This window comes from Muscardinus avellanarius, assembly GCF_963383645.1.
Source record: "Muscardinus avellanarius genome assembly, chromosome: 10".
Taxonomy (NCBI): domain Eukaryota; kingdom Metazoa; phylum Chordata; class Mammalia; order Rodentia; family Gliridae; genus Muscardinus; species Muscardinus avellanarius.
The window spans coordinates 95,916,745-95,937,831 of record NC_137796.1 but is presented as its reverse complement, the minus strand read 5'-3'; the positions used below and the strand labels follow the sequence as shown (position 1 = coordinate 95,937,831).

Genomic DNA, 21,087 nt, shown 5'->3' with positions numbered 1-21,087 from the left:
AGCGTCTTCCTCTTGTGCCTTTAGTGGTTCCTGAGCTCCTCTGCAGGGCAGCTCAGGCCACAGCACAGCCTTTCATGGCCATCCGTCCGGACACCTGGCTGGGGCTGGGCAGTGGCAGCCTCCGGGCCCTCCACACCACAGCTCACCCCGAGTCCCTTAGCTCATGTGGGGCCCCTGGTGACTCTGTTTAACTGTCACCACATTCTAGTGCCCACAAGGGCATAGACGTGACTCAAATGATTGGTTGTCATGCTGGAGGCCCAGAAACCCCAGTCTATAGAAAGAGGGACAGAAACTGGTAAAGAAAGTTCTGGCAAACCCCACAGCTGCCCTACCATGCTCTCTCGTCCTCTCTCATACCACACACACACACACACACACACACACTTTTCAGCCCAAGACCCTGAGTCCCCTCTGAATCTATTGCTGAAGATGGACCACGCATGTCTGAGGAATCTATTCCCTTGGGCCCCTCTGTACAAAAGTTCCTGATTGGAAATTGAGGTTGGGGTGACTGGGGTACTGCCCACCATGGAGAACAGGCCTCTGATGGGGAAGACGGCCTATTTTCTAGAACATGAAAGAGGACCTGGATGGAGAGAAGAGCCTGCCCGCCAAGGCTCTGAGGTGGCGTTCACGCAGTGCCAGAGCATCCGCCCCCCCAGGTGAGGCCTGGTGCGGGTGGGCTCAGCCGAGACAGGAGTTAATGACAATAATGGATGACCAGTGATCCTGCCTTGAGCATGCGCCAGCCGTTAGACAAGACGGTCCCCTAGAGAGCCTGAAACAACCCCTTCTGTACAGTGGGTTCTTTATCGGCTTCTCGTTTTTGTTTTGTAGTATTAGTTAGCCTTCTACTCCTTAGTTACATCCCCAGCCCTATTTTATTTTTTATTTATTTATTTATTTATTTATTTATTTATTTATTTATTTTTGTGGATCTAGGGATGGAACCCAGGGGCATTTGACCTCCGAGCTACATTCCCCGCCCTATTTTTTATTCTTTATTTTTATTTATTTATTTATTTATTTTCTTTTTTGTGGTACTGGGGATGGAACCCAGGGGCTTTCTACCTCTGGGCTATACTCCCAGACCTATTTTCTATTTTATTTGGAAACAGGGTCTCACTAAGTTGCCGAGAGCCTCATTAAGTAGCTGAGGCTGGCTTCAAACCTGTGGGATCCTCCTGTCTCAGCCTCCCAAGAGCGGGGATTACAAGCGTGCGCCACCATGCCCGGCTTTATTCTTTATTTTGAAGCCGGGTCTGAGTTGCAGAGGGCCTCACTAAGTAGCTGAGGCTGTCCGCGAACCGCGATCCTCCAGGTCTCAGCCTTCCAAATGCTGGGATTATAAGCGTGCGCCACCACACCCAGCTTTTATTTTTTATTTTGAAATAAGGTCTCACTAAGTTGCTGAGGGCCTCTATGAGTTGCTGAGGCTGGCCTTGAACCTGCGATCCTTCTGTCTTAGTCTCCCAGCTAATGGGATTATAGGCCTGTACCACTGTGCCCAGTTTATCAGCTTCTTAGTTTACCGACAGATAAATTTAGGCTCAGAGGGGTTCATAATGTGCCAGCTGGTTGTGATGGGCCATTACTCTTTTTATAAAAGTACTCAGCTCATAAACCTAAGATCATGTGTCTTAATTCAAAGGTCAAAGATGTAGAGGAGCAGCTGGGGGCAGAGTTCGGGCGAGCCTTTACTCAGTTCTTACTCGCTCTAGAGCCCCTGTAGCTCATTTGTAACCTGGGGACCAGGAAGAAGAAGTGGCATTGGGTACACAAAGCCTTAGCACCATGCCTGGAAAATATCAGGACTCAATCATGGTCAAATTAGCTATTACTGATCAGATGAAAGACAGGGACAGGGATCCCTTGAAGCCATCTGGAGCCCCACTTCCAGGAGTAGAGTACAGCTGACATTGAGATATCTCTAAGCCAGGCTGCACAGCTTTATCACAGGAACTGATGAGGCTTCCCCAGTCAATAGGCCAAATGTCCTCTCTCTATAGCCCAGCCCATGAAAGAAAGGACTACAGGATGGAGGAGGAAGACCAACCCAAGGGCGGCAGAAACCACTCTCTCCCTGTTCTATACTGAGACAGGGAATAACTTGGGTAAGTCAGAGGCTACACAGGGTCTGAACAGCCCCCTGGCTCCTTAGGAAGGAGAACCTCACTGCCCCCCAGGACCTGCTATTTCTGTGGTGCCCCTGCAGTAGGCTTCCCTCTACCAGCCCAGGGAAATGGACAGGCCAAGAGTCGACCCTGCACAGAGAATGAGAACAGTCAGTATTGAGGATGAGATCTCCTGTGGTTCTGGGGCTAACAAGAACAATTTCTTTAGCCCTGAGGCCCACTGGGAAAGGGATGGAGGGAGTTCTCCCAGGCCAGCCCAATGGACTACCATTGACATGGTGCCATCTCATACAAAAGACTCAGAGGTGCTCAATAGCTTTTGTCCCTTGTTCCCCATTTCCAGTGGCTTTCACTGCTGCATGAGAGAGGTTCTGAGCAGTCTTCCTGGGCACCTACTAGCCTTCCTTTCTACCTGCCCAGATATCGCAGCTAAGGATCTCAGGCCTGCCTTGACTGGCGGAGAACCTGACAGGAAGGAGGGGCAGCGGGAGGAGGTAGGAGGAGGGGCTCGCAGGTTGACCTTGCTCCTCTTCTCTAGGCTTTGTGTACAAGAAGTACCCTCAAGGAAGGGACATAAGGAGGATAAGGACGAGCTCTTCTATTGAGTTGCCCAGAAAGGATGCAGTTTGCTCAAGCCGAGAGGTATAAATTGCCCTTTAGACAGCAATTCCTTCTACCAACCATGACCACGGGGAGGGCGGGCATGCTTGGAAAAGGTGGCAAATGGCCAGGCATGCCTCCTCCCCGTGGCAACGGAATCATGGCTAAAGAGACCTAGAGTCAAAATCTGGGGCTGCCTCTTCCAAGCTGAGTGGCCTGGCAGAAGCCACCGGCTACACTCCATCTCAGGGTCTGTGTTTGTAAAATGAAGACAATTGTGCCTGTAGAATAAGGTTGATGTGAAGATCAAAGTGTATCTTGTGTGAAATACTTTCCGTTTCAACAGAAATCTCTCTTATTGTTAATTTCCAGGAGATCATCTTTTTTCCCACAACAATTCATTCGAAGTCTGAGCATGAATCTTTGGCGGGGTTGGTGGGGGAGGGGGGGCTAGGGATCGAACCCAGGGGCATTCTACCTCTGAGCTACACCCCCAACCCCTCATTTCTTTTCTAAACAGGGTCTCAGACTAGGCATGATGGCACACAACTGCAATCCCAGTACTCAGGAGGCTGAGACAGGAGAATTGCAGGTTCAATGTCCTCTCAACAATTTAGGGAGGCTCTCAGCAACTTAGTGAAACTGTTTCCATATTTTAAAAAAATAGGACTGGGGATATAGCTCAAAGATAAAATGCCTCTGGGATCAATCTCCAGCACCATAAAAAAAAAAAAAAAAAATGTTACCGAGTGTCCTGCAGCTCATGCTGGTGATCCTCCTGTCTCGGCCTCTCAAGTACTAGAATTAAAGGCACATGCCACCACGCCCTGTTCCTGAGCTTGGTTCTGATTGAACCAATCCTGGATGCCATGCTCAGAGTGCTTCAAGCCTGCCCACTCTGGCATCTCTCACAGTAATAGGGAGACTGAGATGATCCTAATTGGTTTAGAGGTGGAACGTCAGACCAATCAGGGCTTCCCCTAAATCGGGCGTTAGAGAAGCCACAATGTTCACTAGACAATAGACTCCTAAGTGCTCGAAAGCTTTTGTCTCTCATTCCTCATTTCCGGTGCATCTCTTCCTCCAGGACTGGGGGAGGAGCCTGCATGTGATGGATGCTCTGTGAGGACCTAGGCATCCTATGTTGCAGACCCGAGACATACTTCAGACGTAATGAGGCAGGTGGTTGCTCCATTAAGTTTTATAACAGTTCTTTCCTGATCCTACAGTGGATAGCAAATTATGGGCTGAAAAAACTGAAGATGGATATCTCCAGGTGCATTGGTCCCAACTGTACCCAACAGAAGTCAGCCCGGAGGGCGGCCTCGGACACACACTGCAGCGTCTTCCCCAGCATCGAGATCAATGTAAGCCGCAGCTTTCCTTGTTGGTTTTTTTCTTCACTCCACAAATGGCAGGGAGCAGATAGGGGCACCCCCGCTTCTCTTCCTGCTTCTAGGAGCCCCCCCCTCAAAATGGGACTGCCCTTCCAACAGGATCCTGTTGGAAGCAAAGTCAAGGCCTCAGAAGACCTGTGAACCACATGCCAGATAGATGGGCTCCCTGGAGAGAGAGTGGAGGCCCTCCCACAGAGAGCACAGCACCCCAGTCCTGATGACACTCTGTGTGGCTGGCTGAGAGGGGTCGTGACAGGCGGCGAGGGGCCCCCCACCCTCTTTTCTACTTTGTGTATAGTGTTTTTCATATCTTTGACATTGAAACGCAAACAATTAGTACAAATCAAAATCTATCCATTTTTTTCTTGCCCCTTGATACCATATTATCAAAATGAAGGGAACTAAAAATAGCCACAAGATTCAAAATTATCCACTTAAGAACATGGAGTGGCTTCAGCAAGCTGCCCCTCTCCAGCCGAGGGCATCCTTCAGTTTAAAGTATATGGATTTCGCCGGGCGTGGTGGCACACACTTGGGAGGCTGAGATAGGAGGATCGCACAGGTTGGAAGCCAGCCTCAGCTACTTCGTGAGGCTCTCGGCAACTTAGTGAGACCCTGTTTCCAAAAAGTATAAAAAAGTAGGTCTGGGAGTATAGCCCGGAGGTAGAAAAGCCCCTGGGTTCTACCCCAGTACCACCAAAAAAAATGTATGGACTTCTCTCCCCTCGTGAAAGAGTAGATTTGTAATTATTACAGTGAGTGCATTTCCCACAAAACTATTGTCCTAATTCTCCCGCTTCTTCATAGGACCTAAATTAGTAGCTCAAGAAAAGCAAACAAGCCGGGCCAGGTGGCTCACGCTTGTAATCCCCGCGCTTGGGAGGCGGAGACAGGAGGATCGTGCAGGTTCGAAGCCAGCCTCTCTGGCTTAAGAGACCCTGTTTCCAAATAAAATATAAAATAGGTCTGGGAGTGTAGCCCAGAGGTAGAAGGGTTCCATGTCCAGTACCACAAAAAAAAAAAAGAAAGAAAGAAAAAGAAAAGAAAAAGGAAAAAAAGAAAAGAAAAAAGAAAAGGAAACAAGGGCTTCGTTTTTTGTGGGTGATGCTGGGGATAGAACTAGGGACACTCTGCCTCTGAGCTATAGCCTTTTCTATTTTTAAATTTTTACATTTTTATTTTGAATCAGGGTCTCACTAAGTCGTGGGGGGGGGGCCTCCTAAGTTGCTGAGGCTGGCGGTGAACCTGTGATCCTCCTGTCTCAGCCTGGTGGGATTACAAGCGTATATCCGCATGCTTGGCTTATTTTTTGGTTTTGAAACAAGCCCTCGCTAGGTTGCTGAGATTTTCACTCCATTGCTGAGTCTGTCCTCAAACCTGCAACCCTCCTGTCTCAGCCTCCCAAGTGCTAGGACTACAGGTGTGTGCACCCCAGCCCCACTGAAACGAGAGGTTCTAAACAAAGCTGTGTGCTCAACAGAGGTTTGGGGGACAGTGGATCACGGTGGAATAGACTATTTTTGGGATGATGTGAACGAGAAGCAACAGCTGATAGCTCGCCGTCGCCTGCCTGCGCAGGGCGTGGTGAAACACATTCAGTGGACGCTGCTGGAGATGGACATGTACATCGCGGGCGTGGAGAAGGTGATGAGGCGCTACGTGCAGAGGCTGCAGTGGCTGCTGTCGGGTGAGCCGGCCTGGCCCAGGGGGAGCGGGCGCGAGGGACCCCAGGGCCAGGCCTTCAGAAACTGTTGGGTGAGGGATTGAACCGGGAGGGCCATCAGGTACCGTGAGTTCTGGTTCAGAGGGCAGGCAAGGCCGGGTGGCAGGAGGGCAGAGCAGAGCAGGGCCCTAGAGCCCCACCTTCCCCTCCTGCACGTGATGGAGGAACGCCCTTTACAGGGCTTGGCAGAGTGTTGACCAGGCCCATGGGACTTGGTCGCTGAGGTGGACATGGGCGGTGTCCTAAGGAAGGAGAAGTCCCCTCCTCCTCCTCCATCCTCCTCTTCCTCCTCCTTCTTTGATACTTGGGGTTGAACCCAGAGGCAGTCTACCCTTGACCTACACCCCTCATCCTTTTTATTTTTTTATTTTGAAACAGGGTCTTGCTAAGTTTCTGAGGGTCTTGCTAATGCTGAGGCTGGCCTCAAATCCACAGTCATCCTATTTCAGCCTCCCAAGTAGTGGGGTTCCAGGCATGTACCACCATGCTCCACTGGCCTCTTTCTCTTTATAGAGATCCAAGGTGCCTCCAGGAGAGGTGAATGGCTAGGGTGGGCAGAGGAGAGCCAGGCTCACAGCCCAGAGGGAGGCTGGGAATTAAGAGCCATCTGAAGTACTGCAGCCAGGAGGCCGGCACACAGCGAGGACCTGTGAGGAGGGGAGTTGGGCTTTTGGACCTGGAGGGACCCCTGTAGGAAGGAAGGGGGTAGTCTTATATAGAGATCCCACAGGCAGCCCTGTGTGGGCTACGTGGGGCCTGTGCAAAGTCATTAGGTCCAACCCTCTGCAGTAGAACCTGCTACACATGCTCCCTAGGAAGAGGTATCAGCAGGTGAGAGGCTGGGATGGAGCAGAGGATGCAGGTGCCTCCTCATCCCCACTTCACACTAAGCATGGGAGAAGTGTGAAGACCAGACCCACCTCACACTCAGGCACATGCCCCAGCACTAATAGCCAGCGTGTCCCCAGGGATGCTTCGCTTATTCTTTTTTTTTTTTTTTTTTTTAATGGGTCTGGGGATGGAACCCAGGGGCATTCAACCTCCGAGCTACACCCCCTGCCCTATTTTTTACTCTTTATTTTGAAACCAGGTCTCACTGAGTTGTAGACAGCCTCACTAAGTAGCTGAGGCTGTCTGCGAACCGCGATCCTCAGATCTCAGCCTCCCGAATGCTGGGATTACAAGCGTGCACCACCATGCCCGGCCTTGCTTTGCTTATATATCTGCTTAAAACTGTTGTTTCTCTGCTGTGAGGCACGGGGTGGGGGCAGGGTTGGGAAGCATATTCCTACTTGGTCACCAAGCTGGCAGAGAGAAGTTTAGCCAAAGGTCACAGACAAGTCTGCGATAACAACTGTGAAGCTGGGCGTGGTGATGCACGCCCATAATCCCAGTGCTTGGGAGGCTGAGACAGGGGGATCCCAGGTTCACAGCCAGCCTCTGCAACTTAGTGAGGCCCTCCACAACTTAGTGAAATCCTGTTTCAAAATAAGAAATAAAATAGGGCTGGGGAAATAGCTCCGAGGTAGAATGGTACCTGGGTTCAATCTCCAGTACAACGAATAACAAATAGAATAAAAAAGGGCTGAGGGTATAGCTCAGAGGTAGAACACTATTGGGTTCAATCCCCAGTGTCACAAAAATAAATAAGTAAAATAATATATAAATAAGAGCTGGGCGTGGTGGCGCACACTTGTAATCCCCGCGCTTGGGAGGTGGAGACAGGAGGATCTCACAGGTTCGAAGCCAGTCGCACTGGTGTAAGAGACCCTGCTTCAAAAATATAAAATAGGTCTGGGAGTGTAACCCAGAGGTAAAAGGGCTTCCAGGAACCCCAGTACCACCAAAAAAATTATTATTATTAATAATAATAATAATAATAATAAATAAACAAACACATACACACAGCTGTGACAGAGAGGGCCATGGTCCTCGGTGGGGCCGGGCAACTGGGCTGGATAGGAGAGTCAAGGAAGACTTCCCCAAGGAGGTGACATGTCTCTGAGATCCGAAGGTGGCACAGATGTTAACCGCAGAGAGAGGGAGACGGGCTTGGGCTGAGGTGCTGAGCAGGAGGGGAGATGGTGAGCACAAGACTGGAAGGAAGGAAGCCAATGTGGCCGGGTGAGGTCCAGGGAGCCCACCCACGGGAGACACAGCCAGGGCATAGACTTTTGTTATTTATTAAAAACAATGGGAGCCGGGCATGGTGGTGCACGCTTATAATCCCAGCATTTGGGAGGCTGAGACCAGAGGATCACGGTTCACAGACAGCCTCAGCTACTTAGTGAGGCCTTTGCAACTCAGTGAGACCCTGTTTCTAATAAAATATAAAAATAGGTCTGGGAGTATATCCCGGAGGTAGAAAGCCCCTGGGTTCCATCCCCAGTACCACAACAAATAAATTAAAAAAAAAAAAAAGCAACGGGAAGCCATCAGCAGATTTTAAATACAAGGAAAGGGATGAAGTCAGCACTTGCCATAACCCCCGTCTCTGGAAAATGAGTTCTCGAGGAAATGGAGGAAGGAGTGCGACCCGGCTGTGGCCCCGGGGAAGGTTCCGCCCGATGGCAGAGGCAGCGCTGAAGCAGCAGGGTGATGCAGGGGGTAAAGACCAGCAGGGCTTGTAGACGCTGCTTCCAAAGGGGGCCACAGGCCATGTGTGGTTGGGGCCCTGGAGGGCTGCCCGGCTGCTGGATGCCCTCCTGGAGCTCCCCTGTGCCTCAGGCCGCTTCCCTTCGTCTCCTATTGACCTGAGGACACCCAGAGGGTCCTGGGAGACTCCCAGGCAGGTCCAGCCGCCTCTTCCTGGGGAGCGGCGTCAGTTCCCTGAGCTGCCCTGGTGAGGTCCCAGAGGCGTGGCCCAGGATGCTGGAATCATGTCAGCCTGTCTGGCTTTCCTCTGTCATCTCTGTTTAGCTTTGCAGAACCAAAAGGACTGGGTGAGAGGTTGCCTAGTGGAAGTGAGGATCAGAGGACCTGGGTACAAACCTGGGCTCAGCCACTGCAGGCCAAGTGACCCTGGGCAACTTTCCAGCCCCTGGGGCTTCCCTGGGCTGAGTCCAGTCCTGGAACAGCCTCCCTGCTCTCACCTCACTGGGTTCCTCTCTGGGCTCCCGCCCTGCTCCTCGGCCGCCCTGCTCTGCTCTCGGTCCTCTGAGCTGCTCACAGGCTGCTCGCCCTACCTGCCCGGGTCTGCCTACCTGCGGCGCATCCTTGGCTTCTCTGCTCCTGCCCCACATCCACTCTCCCCGTTCTGAGCTCCCATAATGCTCCTTTGACACAACCTCAGCAGAGCCATAGTTGTTCAACAGCTGCCTGCCTTGCCCGACTGTAATCTCCATGAGGGTAGCAAGCCTCTTGTCGACCGCTGCGCTGTGCACAGAGTGGATGCCCAGTTCATTTCTGTCAACCCATTGGCTGACTACACGCTTTCTGACATCTTTTTTAGCCCCAAATAATACTGTGACGCTGTTTAATCCAATCCTTAACTTTAGGGATGTGGTATCTCAAGCCCTATAATAATAATTATTTATCCTAGTTATCACAGACAAAACCAGAGTTGAAATCCTGACCTCCCCAAGCCCAGACTGCTGACTGGCTCCACCTTAGACAATTGACCCCTCCAGTGACCCCACAGGGCCCTCTCCCAGGGGCTGACATGAGGCCCATCATCAGAGGGTTTTGCAAGAGTTTGAATTTGAGCCCCGTGTGGTGATGCATGTGTGTAAACCCAGTACTTGAAAGGCTGAAATAGGAGGAGCTAAGGTTTGAGGCCAGCCTCAGCAACTTGTGAGGCCCTCTACAACTTAGTGAGACCCTTTTTTTACTTTATTTTTTGCAGGTCTGGGGATGGAACCCAGGGGCATTCGACCTCTGAGCGACACCCCCTGCCCTATTTTTTATTCTTTAACTTGAAACAGGGTCTCACTGAGTCGCAGAGGGCCTCGCTAAGTAGCTGAGGCTGTCCGCGAACCGCGATCCTCTGGTCTCAGCCTCCCGAATGCTGGGATTACAAGCATGCGCCACCATGCCGGCAAATGAGACCCTTTTTTAAAATAAAAACTTTACATGAGAAGGAGGGAGGGGGAGAGAATGGGGCCCGCAATTGGGTAAGGACTAATTGTGTGATGTGTGTATGTATGCCTCTACCATCTTGTACCCTATTAAGATGTATGACTATAATACACCAATAAAAACTTTTTAAGGCCGGTCGTAGTGGCGCACGCTTGTAATCCCCGCACTTGGGAGGCAGAGACAGGAGGATCGCGCAGGTTCGAAGCCAGCCGCGCGCGCTGGCTTAGGAGACCCTGTTTCCAAATAAAAAAATGTAAAAATAGGTCTGGGAGTGTAGCCCGGAGGTAGAAGGGCTTCCAGGAACCCCAGTACCATCAAAAAAAAAAAAAAATCTTTTAAATAAAAAAATGAAAAATTTAAAAATAGGACTGGAGTTGTAGCTCAGAGGTAGAATGCCCTTGGGTTCAATCCCCAGCACTACTACAAAAAAATAAAAAATACAAAAGTCTGTATTTGATACATGTACTTCTTCCTGGCCTCTGTCCCCACCGGTCCCGGAGCAGGGAGCCGACGACTGTTCGGCGCCATCTTGGAGAGCAAAGTGTGCATCCTGCTGGACACGTCGGGATCCATGGGCCCCCACCTGCAGCAGGTGAAGACAGAGCTGGTCCTGCTGACGTGGGAGCAGCTGCGGAAGCACTGTGACAGGTGGGGCAGGGTAGGGTGGGGCAGGTTCCTAGGGCTCCCCCGGCCAAGCGCGCTCACCGCTCAGGCCCGGTGGACCTGGAGGCTTTGGGGGTTCTAGGAGCAGCTTACTGAACAGGAAGGAGAACTGTATTCTGTTCTGCTGTCAAAAGAACAAAGTCTTTCCAACTTGTATCGAGCCCAGGACAGTTTCAAGCACCGTAAAGTTTCCACCGTAGGGCCTTGACCGTGGCTTTCTGCTGAACTTGACTTTTTCTCCTTTGTAGTGCTGGATAAGGAACCCAGGGCTTCGTGCATACTAAGCACATGCTCTGCTGGCAGAGCCACACCCCTAGACCTTGACCTTGCATTATTTAGTGACTTAGTCAGTCACTGTGATACTGGGCATTGAACCCAGACACATCCTACCTGCAAGCTACACTCCCTTCCTCTTTTTTTTTTTTTTTTTTTGCAGAACCGAGAATGGAACCCAGAGGCACTCTACTTCTGAGCTACACCCTCAGCCCTATTTTTTATTTCCCATTTTGAAACAGGGTCTCACTGAGTTGCAGAGGGCCTCACTAAGTAGCTGAGGCTGTCCGCGAACCGCGATCCTCCTGTCTCGGCCTCCGCTGGGATTACAAGTGTGTGCCACCACGCCCGGCCCTTCCTTATTTATTTACTTTCTGTTGTTGAAACAAGGTCTCACCAGGTTGCTTAGAGTCTCACTATGTTGACAAGACTGTCCTCTAACCTGATATCCTCCTGTTTCAGCCTCCCAAGAACTGGGATTACAGGCATGTACACCACACCCAGTTTGAATTTGATTTTTAAGTACAGGCAGTTGTACTTTCTCTCTACCTACTTCCTGTGGGCCAGAGGGCCCATGGTCGGGGTCTTCCTGGAGGTCGCTTCCCTAGCTCGCACACTGACTGCCCTGGCCTGACCAGCCTCTCCTCTCTGTTCCCTGCCTCCTCCCAGTTTTAACCTGCTCAGCTTCGCAGAAGGCCTGCAGCCCTGGCAGCAGGCTCTGGTGCAGACCACGGATGCCGCGTGTCACGAAGCCATGCAGTGGGTGACCCGCCTGCAAGCTCAGGGGAACACTTCAGTCCTGCAAGCACTGCTGGCAAGTGCCGCCACGCCCCCCGCCGTGCACAAAACAGCCGCACCAGCCCCTGTGGTTGGTTGGGGTTTACGAAGTGGCACTCCCTTTCCTCATTCTCAGTTTAAGATGAAGCCACAGAGGCTCCGAGGGGCCGTTAAGTGACTTCCTTGGGGCTGACCGGGTGAGGGCGGAGGCGGTGCTCTTCCTCCTAAGCCTTAGCAGCCTCCTCTGTCGGGCTTCCACTGAGAGTGTTGGTGTTGAGTTAGGGGCAGCCAGCCAGACATGCTTCCCTGGGGAGCGGCAGGGCCCACCGTCAGGCCGTGGGTCTTTGCCTTCCCCCTGACAGCCCTCCCGTGCTCTCTCAGAAAGCGTTCAGTTTTCATGATGTGCAAGGGTTGTACCTCCTCACGGACGGGAAGCCGAACACAAGCTGCAGCCTTGTTCTAAATGCCGTCCAGAGACTCCAGGAGGAGAGAGACATCAAAGTACACACGATTTCCTTGAGCTGCGTGGACAGGTGGGCAGCCGGGAGCCGGGGCTGAGTGTGCTGCTCTCCCCAGGGCTGTGTGTGAGCGGGGAGGTGTGAGCTCCTCGCCTAGCCCAGGGCCTCCTTAGACATGGGTTTCACCTATGAGTCAGAGGTTAGGGGGTGTCCTGCTCTTCTAGAGAGCCCAGGCAGACATTACAGCACAGAGCAAGAGTCCCCCTCTCCACCCCAGACAGGCCCAGTGAGCCCCAATTTCCACATACACATTGTCTTCTCTCTCCTTTTTTGGGGAACACAGTTGTGAATATCTAGGAGAGGAAAAATAACACATTCATATAGCACAGATTCACATAGCACCATTATTTTGTGTATCTAGAAATTAAACCCAGGAGCATTCTACCTCTGAGCTACAACCCCAGCCCTATTTTACTTTTTATTTGGAAACAGGGTCTTACTAAGTTGCTGAGACCTCACTACATTGCTGAGACTGACTTTGAACCTGCAATCCTCCGGCCTCAGCCTCCCAAGTACTGGAATTACAGGTGTGTACTGCCATACCTGGCTCCATTATTTTTATAAATGGTCATTATAGAAACATGTGTTAGGTCTCAGCTCTTTCAGGAGAAAACTCTAGGCTGGGCTTATAACTCATATACGGGGCCCTGGGTTCTATCCCCAGCACGAAAAAGCAAACAAACACATCAGATCTGTTGTTAGCAAAACTACTTACTTAGGAACATATTTTTCTGTGTTTAAACCATGAGCTCCAGCCAGGTGTGGTGGCGCACGCTTGTAATCCCAGCACTTGGGAGGCTGAGACAAGAGGATCGCAGTTCACAGACAGCCTCAGCTACTTAGTGAGGCCCTTTGCAACTCAGTGAGACCCAGTTTCAAAATAAAGAATAAAAATTAAAAATAGGGTTGGGGATGCAGCTTGGAGGTAGAATGCCCCTGGGTTCCATCCTCGGTACCACAATAAACAAACTATGGGCTCCATATAGGTCACACTGTATCCCTACAAGCCTGACACACAGTAGGTATGGGAAAGAGGTCCAATAAAGGAGGAGGGGCCAGAATGTGCTGGCATGTGCTTCTGGAGAGCACAGGGTAAACGGTGACCCTGACACAGTGACTCTCCTTCACTTAGGCAGCCGTAGTCTCAATGGCCATCCATAAACTGGCAGGGAAAGTGTCCTTGGTGATGCTGACAGCGGTCCCAGAGGCTCAAGCCCGGGCCCATTGCCATGCCGCTTTCCATTAAGCCCCACGGACCTAAGCTCCCCACAGGCCAGGGCTCCGCTGGCCTCCCAGCCTCTGCGAGCCCCGGCCTCTGTTCCTCCCTCCCACAGAGCCGCCGTTGAGTTCCTGAGGAGGCTGGCCTCCCTCACAGGGGGCCGCTATCACTGCCCTGTTGGTGAAGATGCGCTGCTCAGGATCCAGGGCCTGCTCACCAGAGGCTTCATCGAGGAGGCGGTAAGCGGCCAGCGCTGTGTGGAAGGTCTGCTGAAACAGTCCCATCAAATGCCCACAGAGGGTTCCTTCCGAGGCCCCTGCTTCTCTTGTGAGATAAATGTTAACTAAAAAGACTGTATTACCCTTCAGTTCTCTTTTTAAGTAGACTCCCCTCAAGGTTGTAAAAGAAGCAGGATTTGGGGATGGTTAATAATAGAGCAGTCTGTATTAGTTGAACACTTATGTGCACATCTGTTGCTTCATATAGATTACCTCTGAATCTTTTCTGTGTGTGTGTGTGTGTGTGTGTGTGTGAGTGTGTGTGTGTGTGTGTGTGTGTGTGTGTGGCAGTGGGGATTGAACCCAGGGGAAGTTACCTCTGAGCTACACCCCTATCCCTATTTTATTTTTATTTGGAAACAGGGTCTCACTAGGTTGACGAGAGCCTCACTATTTGCTGAGACTGTCCTCGAGAGTCTATGATCCTCCTGTCTCAGCCTCCCAAGTACTGGGATTACAAGCCTGCGATACTATGCCCAGCTCTTTGAATCCTTTTGACTGTATTCTACCCACTTAGATAAGCAAACATGCTTAGTGAGGTGGAAAAATACACCTAAGTCAAGCAGGGGTGGAGCTGGAGCCCACGACGCCTGTTCATAACTTCCATGCTTTAATTCCCATGGATCAGCCGGGCGTGGTGGTGCATGCTAATAATCACCGCGCTTGGGAGGCTAAGACAGCAGGATCGCGCAGGTTCAAAGCCAGCCTCAGCTGGCTTAAGAGACCCTGTTTCCAAATAAAATATAAAATAGGTCTGGGAGTGTAGCCCAGAGGTAGAAGGCCCCTGGGTTCCATCCCTAGTACCACAAATAAATAAATCCCATGGACTTGTCTTCCAGATTCCAATTCATCGAGACACATTCAGCTCATCTGCTAAGTAACAGATCTAGTCAAATCGTAGATTATGTACCAAGTGTTAAACGTAGTGAAATCACAGGTTCCGAGGGTCCTGCTCTGATCTGATAGACAAACAAGCATATTTAAACCACCTACAGACCGGGCGTGGTGGCGCACGCTTGTAATCCCCGCGCTTGGGAGGCAGAGACAGGAGGATCGCGCTGGCTTAAGAGACCCTGTTTCCAAAAAAAAAAATAGGTCTGGGAGTGTAGCCCGGAGGTAGAAGGGCTTCCAGGAACCCCAGTACCACCAAAATAAAAATAATAATAATAAACCACCTACAGAATGCCATGTTGTTGCTGACAACATTTCTAGGGCAACAGGTGCTCAGGTAAGCCAGCCAGCCAGGAGTCTAGATCTTCTTCCAGAGGTTAGGGTTAGTGTCTCAGGATGCGCATTGATCTCTGAAGTCTGGGGTTGCTGCACCCAAGTCTTCCATCCACATGATTCTTCCACGGACAAACCCGACAGATGCAACTGAGGGTAAATGTACTGGATTTTCACCAGGGCGTTGTCGCTGCACAGGGAGGTAGCGGGCAGTGTCGCCCAGGTCCTTGAAGACCTGCCCCATCAGGTTCTATGGAGGGTTTGAGCAAGCAGAGCAAGAGCGTGCAGCCACTCCTGCCAGCAAGAGACTACTTGATCTCGTTCTTAGAGCCTGTTAATTGTAAAAACAAACAAACAACAACAACAAAAAAAAAACATTCCTAAGACTAGGATCTGTAATTTCAGGAGTTAACTTTTTTTTGTGTGTGTGATACTGGAGATGGAACCCATGGGCATTCGACCTCCGAGCTACACCCCCAGCCCTATTTTTTATTCTTTATTTTGAAACCGGGTCTCACTGAGTTGCAGAGGGCCTCACTAAGTAGCTGAGGCTGTCTGCGAACTGCGATCCTCCAGGTCTCAGCCTCCCGAATGCTGGGATTACAAGTGTGCGCCACCACGCCCGGCAACTTTTTTTTTTTTTTTTTTTTAGCATGCCTGTGAAGCTCTTTTAATGAGGAGAAAGGGCTAAAGAGATTTCCCTGACTGACTAGCAGTGAGATGAGGCGTATGCACCATTTCTATCCTCTGGGCCCAGAGAGGTGCCCACTTCACTGAAGTCCAGAGACCCTCTTGGTTTGCCACCGCCCCCTCCCTACACTGACTCACAGACATCATATTTCAAAGTACCCCTGTGCAGAGTGAGGGCCGAGATAGGTGAGAAGCTTCCGGTTCCTGGAGGCGTGCATGCAAGCTGAGGCCCACAGGCTTTCCTGAGTGGGAGGCTGCATTGGCTTTGCTTTAAACCTCTGAGAGTTGGGATTCTCAGGTCCCATCGAGTCATTTAATGGATCCAGCTTCACACACTTCTCCTTCCCAAGGATCCTGAATTGCCAGCATTTGAAGGCGATGACTTGAGGAGACTGGCCCAGGAGATCACCAAGGCCAGAAGCTTCCTGCGGCAAGCCCAGGCCCTCAGGTAGGCCCTTCCTGTGGCTCCTCGGCCTGCTGCATGGTCCAGCCGTCCCGACCCTGGGCCCCATCCCCTGCTCACAGCACCGAGCTGTAAGACCTCCACCCTGCTTCTCTGCACCAGGCCCAGAGATCTGGGCACCAACGAACCATCTCCCTTCATCTCCTGCCTACCAGATCCCAACTCCAGAAGAAAAGCAGCACAGAACAGAAGGTGGCTGTTTGTTAGAGCAGTGATCCCAGGTAAGTGGGGCTCCCCCTGGTGAGCGCCCCCTAAAGGCCTGGCAGTAGGCCAGTTTTGTAAAGAGTTGTAACCATGGGGAAGGATCAGAAATAGCGATTTCTAAACCAGGCGGTCGTGGCGCACGCTTGTAATCCCAGCATTCCAGAGGCTGAGACAGGAGGATCACAGGTCAAGGACAGCCTCAGCTACTTAGTGAGGCCCTTTGCAACTTAGTGCGATCCTGTTTCAAAATAAAGAATAATTAAAATAGGGCTGGGGGTGTAGTTCAGAAGTAGAATGCCCCTGGGTTCCATCCCCAGTACTGAAAAAAGAAAAGAAAAGAAATAGCAATTTCTATAATCAGAAAGGTCTTCCCGTGGAGAACCACTCCCAGCCCTGAGGACAGGGTAAGGAGAAAGCTGTGCCACAGAGCAGCTGGAAGCTGGGGAAGGGAGGGCTCCTTTCTGTGGGGGCCACCCCTGGGTCTACCCTCACCCGCCTGCCCTGTCCCCCACACACCTGACATCGCAGCCATGGGGAAGCCTGATCTCCAGCGCCAGGCCTAGGAAGTCCTTGCCTCCTTCTACCTGGCAACTCCTGCCCATCCAGCAAGGCTCGGTTTGTGTGATGGCAGCTCCGCTGTGAAGACATCGCCGGGGACCCCTAGAGTGGGGCCCTCCAAGCCATTGGAAGATTCCCGCCCGCCTCTTGTAGCATCCTGACCACCCTGCCTCTGGCCCCACTTAGCGCTGCAAGTCCTAATTCCTCGATGGAGAAACTAGGTCTTCCCCTTGACCACGGCTCCCTCGGGATGAGGCTGGTGTGCTGACACCACAGGTCCCCAGAGCCTGCGACAGGCAGAGCGTGGGAGCCCAGCTCCAAAACCAGCCAGATGAGGCTGTTTGTCCCGGGGCTGCCCTGCGCTGCCTCCACCCCAGTCCAGATCCACCGCGGCCCATCCCCGGGAAGAAGCAACGAGGGAGCCTCGCCACCACCCACCCTGCTCCGCCACGCTGAACGCTGGGCAGGAGGCCGCTCTGCAACACCCTCCAGCTGTGCCCAAGCCTGGGACAACCGGGCTGGGTCTCTGAGCCTAGCCCCACTGTGCACGTGTGAAATGTCATGTCACTTGGAGTCATTTTCTAAAATTAAAAAAAATTGCTTTTATTTTATTAATAGGGTCACAGTGACTTTAACTGTTTTTTTTTTTTCCTTTGTGTGTGTGTGTGTGTTTTGGTTTGGTTTGGGGCAGTGCTGGGGATCTAACCCAGAGCCTCTCACATAGTACGCAAGCACTCTACCACTGAGCTATGCCCTCAGCCAGACCTCAGCCATTCAAGTCATCACTGATATGTGTATGTATATGTTTTATTTATTTTTGGCAGTAGTGGGGGTGGAACCCAGGGGAATTCTGCCTCCAAACTACAACCCCAGTCCTATTTTATTATTCTTTATTTTGAAACAGTCTCACTGAGTTGCAAAGGGCCTAAGTAGCTGAGGCTGTCCTTCATCCGCAATCCTGTCTTGGCCTCCCAAATGCTGGAATTACAAGCGTGCGCCACATGCCAGGCTTACATTTTCATTTTTACTATTTATTTATTTATTTATTTATTTATTTATGTGATACTGAAGATTGAGCCAGGGACATTCTACTGCCAAGCTACATCCCCAGCCCCGTTTTATTTTAAAACAGGGTCTCACTAAGTTGTGGAGGGCTTCCTTAAGTTGCTGAGGCTGGCTGTGAACCTGCAATCCTCCTGTCTCAGCCTCCCAACTACTGGGATTACAAGTGTGCACCACCGTACCTGGCTTGAGCTCATCTTAACTAATTACATTGGCAGTGAGTCTATTTTCAAATAAAATCAGTTTTGAAGTGTGGGGGCGGGGCCTCAGCCTGTGGATCTTGTGGGAGGCAGGACAGTGTACCACAGGACAGTTGTAAGCAATGCTCCTCCTTGCAAGACACCACCAGTAGCTGGCACTAGGGAATAGGAGTTCTCTGGGCCTTCTGCTGCTGGGAGAGGAAGAGGCTGGTCTTTGTGAGTGGACAGATGGACCAGAGAAGTGATTAAGCAGAGGAGCCGGGCTTGAATCCATTCTCCCGTATAATGACAGCAGCGGCCATCGGCTGAGCACCAACTGGACGGCGCCGTGCCAGCATTTTGCATACACTCTCCCAAGCAAGCCACATTCACATTTCCAGTTTGTGCGTGAGGAAACTAAGTCTTGTAGCTACACAAAGACATGCAAAAACTGGCAAAGCCAAGATGGATTGATTGATTGACTGATGGTACTGGAGATTGAACCCAGGGGCATTCTACATCTGAGCTACCCCCCGCAGAGGGATTTTTTTTATTATTTATTTGGAAAACAGGGCCTCGCTAAGCTGCTGCGGCTGGCTTCAAGCCTGCAGTCCTCCTGTCTCAGCTTCCCAAGTACTGGGATTACAAGTGGGCACCCCTACACCCAGCTAAAACTAAGATTTAAACACCCCGCGGCCCATACTCACCACACGATGAGCCCCTTTTCTAAACCTGTTTGTCTCTAAAGCTGCACTAGAACAGAGCTGTGAGGATTAAACAAGGCACCTTGCCCCGTGGTGCACAGCACGAGCCGGCCCAGGCGCTGCCCTTCTCCCCAGACCTCTGCCCGTGGCGCATGTTCATATGGGGGGTCAGGGGTCCTCTTCAAAACAAAGTGACCAGTCTTGTTCTGACCTGCTCTCTGCCCTGTGACCATTATGGCAGCTGTGTGGGCTCTTGGGCACTGCCTGCCCCTCTGCTACTGCCATTCAAATAAGAGTTTTCCAGGGTAGGATGGTGGAACCACCTGGGTCCCCAGGACAGGGGACAGCATCCATTAAAGGCAGAATGATAGTGCTGGGCACAGTGGACCTGTAGTCCCAGTACTTGGGAGGCCTAGATAGGATTACAAGTTCAAGGCCAGCCTCTGCAACTTAGTGAGACCCTGTTTCCAAATGAAAAAATAGAAAAGGGCTGGGAGTGTAGCTCAGTAGTCCAATGCTTCTGGGTTCAATCCCCAGTACCTCCCCCCACCCAAAAAAAAAAAAAAAAAAGCCAGGGGGAAGAATGCAAGAAAGGAAGGGTGGCTGGATGAGTAGAAAGAAAGAAAGGGAAGAAAGATGTAGGGAATGACTTGTACAGATGGAAGTTTGGCTGGACAGGTGGGTGGGCGGGCGGAGTGGAAGATGGGATGGTAGGGAAGTAGGAGGAGGGGCGGAATGAAAGCTGGATGGAAAGGTGGAAGGTTGGCTGGGAAAAGACTGGGGATGAAGCTGGGCGTGGTGGCACACGCTTGTGATCCCAGCGTTCGGGAGGCTGAGACAGGAGGATCGCGGTTTGCAGCCAGCCTCAGCTACTTAGTGAGGTCCTCTGCAAGTCATTGAGACCCTGTTTCAAAATAAAGAATAAAAAATTGGTTTGGGGGTGTAGCTCGGAAGTAGAATATCCCTGGGTTCCGTCCCCAACACCACACACACACACACACACACACACACACACACACGCACGCGCACACACGCACACACACGAAGGATGGATGGATGAATGGGTGGAAGTCTGAATGGACAGATGCAAAGACAGACAGATGAACAGATGGATGGATGGACAAAAAAGATTAGTAAAAGTTGAGCGGGAGGCTGGATGGTTGGAAGAACTGGTGGGCCGAGGCGCCGATGGAAGAGAGGAAGGAGCAAAGGCGGGCACGAGGGCAAGTGTGCGGGCAGGTGGGGCAGCCCTCTTTCTTGGGGTTCTGAGCCACGCGGACACGCCTGGGCGCCCTCTCCGCGCCTCCCCTTCTCCCCGCGGAAAGCGCAGGTGTCCGGCGGAGGCGGAGTGAGGGAGGCGCGGGCGGGCTGGTCCCGCCCAGGCCCGCCCCTTCCCTTCAGGTGTGGCCCGGCGCCCCGGGCTGGTGCGGAGATCTTTGAGGAGCGCGCAGCGCTGCGGAGCGCGGGCCAGGTGAGCGCATCCTGGCTGGGCCGGGGATGCGGGGCGGGCTGGGATGGGCGAGGGAGAGAGGAAGGAGGGAGGGGTCCGGCTCCCTGCTGCCCTCGGCCTGGGGGGCGCCCGCTGCTTCCAGTCACGGGAGCAGGCGCCCGGGGTGGGTCCCACACGCTCCCAGCGCCTCCTACCAAACCCCACTTTGGGGTCCCCGTGGACCTGGATACGAGCTGAGCCACTTACTGTAGCTCCATCAGGGCTCCCTAATATTCCACCTCTGGGTGGTGGGAACGGCAGCCTCCACTTCCCTGGGAAGTGCCAGGAAGACTGGCTGCGGCCAAGCCCGGGGCTGCCCTGCCCCACCACAGCCCTCCCTCGCACCGACGCCGGTGTGGCTTCTTCCCTCAGCAGTCAGGTACTCGCGCCTCGGAGAGAGGTGCTGATGGGGTGCTGGGGACAAAAGTCGGGTGCACCATGCACCCGTGCTTTGCCAAGCGCTTGGCACTGGTGGGCAGAACTGTCCTGGGGAATAGAGCAACGTGGGTGACCTGGCCCATGCGTCAGCTGTGGATACTGAGATACAGGGCGGATCTAAGGACCCAAGGTTACAGCCAGGAGATGGGTCCCAGCCTTTGCCACAAGAGCACTTCCTTAAGGTAGCAGAGCTCTGGTCCCACAGGGCTTTCCCAAGAACAGGGTCCTTTGAGTCTGGGCAGACGAGGGCTCCATTCTCCCTCCCAGTAGGAGAATTAGGCCCATCCTCTGACATCATCCCGATTCAGGATGTCCCTGCCCACCCCTCCATTAAACTCATGAATGTGTGTGCTTGTACCAAGAATGACAGTGATGGAGGCGGCTAGGAAGATACAGTGCCTGTAGCCGTCAGT

The 21,087-nt window shown here is 52.1% G+C and overlaps 1 protein-coding gene across 1 annotated transcript in view; it reads left to right on the top strand.

Moving 5' to 3' along the window:
• The window catches only part of VWA3A (von Willebrand factor A domain containing 3A), a gene marked incomplete at both ends in the record, with an annotated part of 56,451 nt that extends 39,193 nt beyond the window's left edge, over positions 1–17,258 (top strand). Inside the window, 13 exons of the mRNA XM_080703927.1 lie at positions 25–177; positions 575–665; positions 2,013–2,117; positions 2,677–2,780; positions 3,968–4,105; positions 5,714–5,822; positions 10,439–10,583; positions 11,541–11,685; positions 12,030–12,181; positions 13,501–13,624; positions 15,928–16,025; positions 16,196–16,232; positions 17,079–17,258. Of these exons, the coding sequence (XP_080560053.1) occupies positions 25–177; positions 575–665; positions 2,013–2,117; positions 2,677–2,780; positions 3,968–4,105; positions 5,714–5,822; positions 10,439–10,583; positions 11,541–11,685; positions 12,030–12,181; positions 13,501–13,624; positions 15,928–16,025; positions 16,196–16,232; positions 17,079–17,258 (1,581 nt within the window). The remainder of the gene's footprint in view (positions 1–24; positions 178–574; positions 666–2,012; positions 2,118–2,676; positions 2,781–3,967; positions 4,106–5,713; positions 5,823–10,438; positions 10,584–11,540; positions 11,686–12,029; positions 12,182–13,500; positions 13,625–15,927; positions 16,026–16,195; positions 16,233–17,078) is intronic.
• Positions 17,259–21,087: the final 3,829 nt, after the last annotated feature.